This window comes from Dermacentor silvarum, chromosome 8 (assembly GCF_013339745.2).
Source record: "Dermacentor silvarum isolate Dsil-2018 chromosome 8, BIME_Dsil_1.4, whole genome shotgun sequence".
NCBI classification, from domain to species: Eukaryota; Metazoa; Arthropoda; class Arachnida; order Ixodida; family Ixodidae; genus Dermacentor; species Dermacentor silvarum.
The window spans coordinates 16,580,043-16,585,157 of record NC_051161.1 but is presented as its reverse complement, the minus strand read 5'-3'; the positions used below and the strand labels follow the sequence as shown (position 1 = coordinate 16,585,157).

Here is a 5,115-nt window from a genome sequence, read left to right as displayed (position 1 = left end):
CCCAAGGCTCGGCACAATTTCGTCATGAGCAAACAGCGAAAATGATGAGAATGATTGCCAGTACTGGCGCTATCGATGTGTTTCGTTGAGCGGCGTGATCTTTTGAGTTTCAGTTCTTGCAGTTTCGGTTTCATGCGCGGATAATTTCAGAAGTTATGGTTAATTACAATTGACTAACGTGTAAGTCCCAATTTTTAAAAAGAAACCGCGTGTTTGTGCTAGCGCAGGGTGACTTTCTTTTTTTTGCGTTGGAGTAGACTCTTATGTAGTCGATTGCGTGTATATCTGTTGGCAGTTATCAGTAGTTTCGTTTTAAATCGTAGGTTGGCAGGTGGCGCGTCGGGTACCGCCGTGGTTCACTCATTCGCTTGGTTTATCTGCGTGCGCTCGTGGTTATTGAACGTCACGCTCTTTTTGTATTCGAGACTTGGCTGACTTGGTTATGTCGCGACGAATTGCACTCTCGGACGCCCAGCTCGTAGCTATTCGGAGCACGCGGGTAAGTGCGACTTCTGACATGCGTGTCTGTGTCTGCTTGTGTGTGTTTACAATGCGCTTCGCGCTCCTTGCCGGTCGATTGCAAATACGGTGCTTTAAACGTGACTGCTTCCCCGGGATTTAGTTTGAGTAAAGATAGCAAGGTTTTGCATCGCTGGTGGGCGCATGGGGCCTTCGTGAACCCGAGACCGTTTCATGTTTTATTGTTTCGAAGAGCTGCCGACGTCGTATGTGTCAAGACCACTAGCCTGTGGCATCGCCTTGCGTGTTGCTGCCACCGCGAGGCACTGCTGTCGTGGCTTTTTTCTTATGTCCGAAGCAGCGCCGTGGCTACCGTGGCGCTGTTGAGTTTGTGCGTTGACATAAGCGGGAGCTTTGAGCGTCGCTACACAACACAACGTTATAGGTTCAGTCGTACGCATGTTTCGGAAAGTAAACACTTATGCTCCACGCGTTAACGTTTGCTGTTGGTGTGAAGTGGAGGACGAAGTGGGGTAGAATTTCCCGAGTCGCCGCTCATCGCATATATTTTTATTGGTTTCCCTGAACACAAAAGCCACTTACCGCAGATGAATTATGCTTACGCGGAATGATAATGTGCGTGAACCGTAATGTACTTTACATCTGGCATGGGTGTGAACGTGAGTATCGAAACTGAAAATAGCCACTGAAGAGATCGCTAATGAGTCCATCAGTGAGAGAAGTTTCCGTACTGTTGTGCCGCATTCACGGGGACCAGTACTTCGCAAGCTCAGCTACGAATACGCATGACTCGCGCTGTGATCGCTTAAAATGGCGGAATCGCGTGTTTTTATATATTTATATGTATTGGAATAAGCATCGGTGTTCTTTTGCTCGCAGGGAGCGGAGCGCAGTTGCGTGTGCAATCGGCCCCTGGCCTACGTGACGTGTCAGACCTGCGGCGCCACCATTGTAAGCAGGGTGCGGAAGTCGTGCGTCGAACATCCTGCGATCGTACACTTGATGGACATGGTAAAGTGTCACAAGTGCTTTTCGAGCAGCCTCATCGAAAAGTATCCAAGCGGCAGCGTGCGTCAAAACTAAGATGAGAGAGAGACGCCAAGACCTTGGCGTCGCCCAACGCGCGCCTTTCATGATGCGGCCCTGTAGTGGTCGTCTCCTGTTCATTGTTTACCTCCTCTTTTGGCTTGTGTACTTGACAGCCTGACCAATGCTCGTCTTTTTGGACACGTTGTATTGTTGCGACTGACACCACCCTCTCCTCGTTCGACGTCCGTCCGGAGAGTGGTTCATAGTTTAACGGTGGCTCTTTTAGTTTCATTTGTTCCCGCGCGCCCCGGCACACGTGAATGGAAATAAACGAAAGTTGAAGAAATGTCGGTGAAGAGCACATTTTGGCTTGTCTTGTCCGGCCCGTGAGCAGTTGCCCTTGCTTCTCGCTCAAGAATTGTTTCTGTTGGCCGCTGCTTCGTACGCGATGTCTTTGGTTGCCCAGCTTCAGTGTTTGGTATTCGGTCGGCCGTTCACTGAAACACGAAAAACATGTTGGCACTGAAAGGGTGCTGCATCACAACAGCGTCCACACACACACACACACACACACACACACACACACACACACACACACACACACACACACACACACACACACACACACACACACACACCACACACACACACACACACACACACCACACACACACACACACACACACACACACACACACACACACACACACACACACACATCTCGCGGTTACGTTAAAGCAAAGCTTTCTCTTGTCTCGCCGAATAGCACATATATGACCTCGTAGCCCCATAATTGTGGGTACCGGCTCTGCTATCTGCAGAATTACGTGGTGAAACAACCAGCGGTATACCCAGATATCCTCAGTGCAACAAATATAGAACGGTAACGCTATGCTGAAAATCGCTCTTGAAGCGTGGCAGAAGGCCAGTCATAGAATAAAGAACCAACTTGTGAGCGCACCTTTGACGTAAGTGCCGCAGTGACGTTCGTCGCTCCCGTCGCGGCAGTCGTTGTGTCCGTCGCAGCGCCACAGCGAGGGCACGCAGATGCCGTTGTCGCACCGGAAGTCGCCGGCCGTGCATTCTGTGATCGATGCGGTGCGAGACAAGAACACAGGGTTACGTAACCACAGCAGTCACTGTACCAGTCACGTTTCGCGCGTCAAACGCTCCTGACACAAAAGAATATCTAATCAGTATAGCCAGATTACTCCTCTTTCTCTCACTTCGAGCTATTTTTTTTGCACGGCAGAAATACGTTGGTTAGCAGCTAAGAAAATGAGGACCAAACGTTCCTGTTTTGAATTTAGACCCGAAACGCAGAATAACCGATAGCGCCAGTCGGACGTCGCGAATTCCACAGCATTTTCATGTAACTTGATCATTAGCATAAAAACTGTGCGAACGTTTACAGACAGTCATTACATTGTGGTCGGTTTCTCTTCTTTTAGACGCTTAACTAGCGCGGGGCAGGCGCTGCCATAATCTGTGACGTCACGGGAATCTGACACGGGATTTTGCAGGTGGCGTCGCCAACCGTTTTTCGCTTTAGCAAATTGCTTAAGCGCTTAAGCCTCCGTTCGCAGTGGAAGTGGTCTATTTAGAAGCTACGAAAGTGTAAGTCGCCGATCGAGTTTAACACGATGTCTAAGAGTTCAGTAGAAGCCCCGGCCGCCCACAAAACCACATTACACCTTGTCCCGGTGTCTCCGCCGCATCAAAACAGTCCCACAGAAACGGTGATATTGAAAGTACAATATAGTTCGCCTATACTAGAGTGTACTAGAAATATTCTAGTACACTCTACCTATATACCGTGACGTCACGGGCATATGGCTGGCGCATTTATACAAATTATTGTCCAGTTGGACGGCGGTGTATTTTTAGCCTGCCACCGAGCTAGTGATCGGTAGAGCATACTTCTAAAACTTCAAATCTGCCTTACCGTGAGCTCCGGGAGGCTCAGCACTCAAAATAAACAAAACTACCAGTTTTTTTTTTTTTTTAGCTGCGTGATATTTTTAACAAGTGCCGATTGCAGATAACACTAACCATTATGCTAAATTATTCGATGAGGCGGCCATTAATTCTACGAGAAATAAAAAAACTTAATTTAATCATTCACACAATTACACCAATTAACCGTATTTACTTGCGTAATGAACGCACCCCCAACTTTGCTACTGTGCGGTCCCACGGCCGTGCTACAGTTTTTCGGGGAGACTAGGATCTTTTACTCTCGCACATGTGTTTAAAGCAAGCGCTACTTAATCTCATAGGCGACGGAAACAGCGACCGCGATAACGCTCAACCTGCTCTTACCGCATGCTTGCCGCCAGTGCCGGCGCAAAGGCACCGCGCAGGCTCTAAAGAGAAAGAAAAAAATGTCACAGTTTCGCCCTAAGGGCGAAGCAATGAATGCGATAGCAACACAGCAATGTACGAAGTAAGGTGAGCGGCTTTGGTAGCAATATGAATTGTAGTAAACATGAGCTGATTAAGTAAGCAGGTGTGCTGCGGCGTAAGTAGACCGACATGAAGAGAGACTCGATGACCACGAGAAGGCGCGTGTGAAACGGTGGTGTTGATGAGAAGCGCTTCCCATGGGCAGCGCGTGCGAAGGGACACACCTGTAGTGCTGCACTGCCGATCCGGGCAGCATTGCATGTGTAGCGTGCGTTGGAAAATGTAGCCAGACTATTACTAACTGAATGAACAAGCGTGGTGTGAGCGCGCACAAACAAACACGAATAGATCACACTGAATGACTGCAGACGACTGTCAAAACGCTGGCAGCAAGCATACGCCGCAGCGGGCGAAGGTACGTGCGGGCTATCGCTTCAACGGAAACTGAGCGGCGAATGCACGGCGCATAAAGGTCAGAGCCGTGTGGAGATAGACGGTGCGGACGAGCGACGAGCGCGGTTGTTGGCAGAGTAGAAGTGCCCCCCCCCCCCCCCCGCTCCCCCCCCCCCCCCGCTCCCTCCGGCGCTGGCTTCCTGCTTCCTTGCTTGCGCGTGGGAGATGAGTGCGTTCGCTCTCCGTGATAGCGCGCGTCCCCGCACGCTTCCGCTCGGGCATACGGCAACTGGCTCTCCGCAACTGTACAGTTTACGGACTCTTCCGCCTTTTTCACGGCCCGACGGCGCATGCGCCCTGCCCTGGCGGATTAGTCGCGAAACGTTTTGGAAGGGTCGCGCGCGCGGCCGTGCGGCCCCATCTGGGGGAAACGTCCCCAGAAAAAAAAAAAAAAAAGCGCTCGGACGCGCGCTACTGACAACTCGTGCCGTGTACCGCTTTAAAACTCCACTGGTAGCTCGACGTCATTGCAGTACTGAAAGTGTGCGTAGCGTAAGACTGGCTTTGGTACTGCGACGGGCTTTCTTATCGACGGCACCGAGAAAATCACCGTGCCTATACCATCTTTCGACCGAAACCCGCGCGATAGGCCGTCGGACCGATAACGCGATAGCCGCAACGCCTTCGTTGGTATATATAAATAATCGCGCTCAAAGTGAGTCAAAACATGCCTACGAAGTTGAAAGGTTGAAATGCGCAAGGCTTCGACCCTCTCAAGCCGTGCACATAAAGTTTGTGCCAATGTTG

At 50.5% G+C, this 5,115-nt stretch overlaps 1 protein-coding gene across 1 annotated transcript in view; it reads right to left on the bottom strand.

The window, feature by feature from the left end:
• Positions 1 to 1,916: 1,916 nt before the first annotated feature.
• Positions 1,917 to 5,115, bottom strand: part of LOC119460695 (atrial natriuretic peptide-converting enzyme-like) — a 30,048-nt gene continuing 26,849 nt past the window's right edge. The window contains 2 exon segments of the mRNA XM_037721747.2: positions 1,917 to 2,006; positions 2,471 to 2,593. Of these exon segments, the coding sequence (XP_037577675.1) occupies positions 1,978 to 2,006; positions 2,471 to 2,593 (152 nt within the window). The 3' untranslated portion in view covers positions 1,917 to 1,977.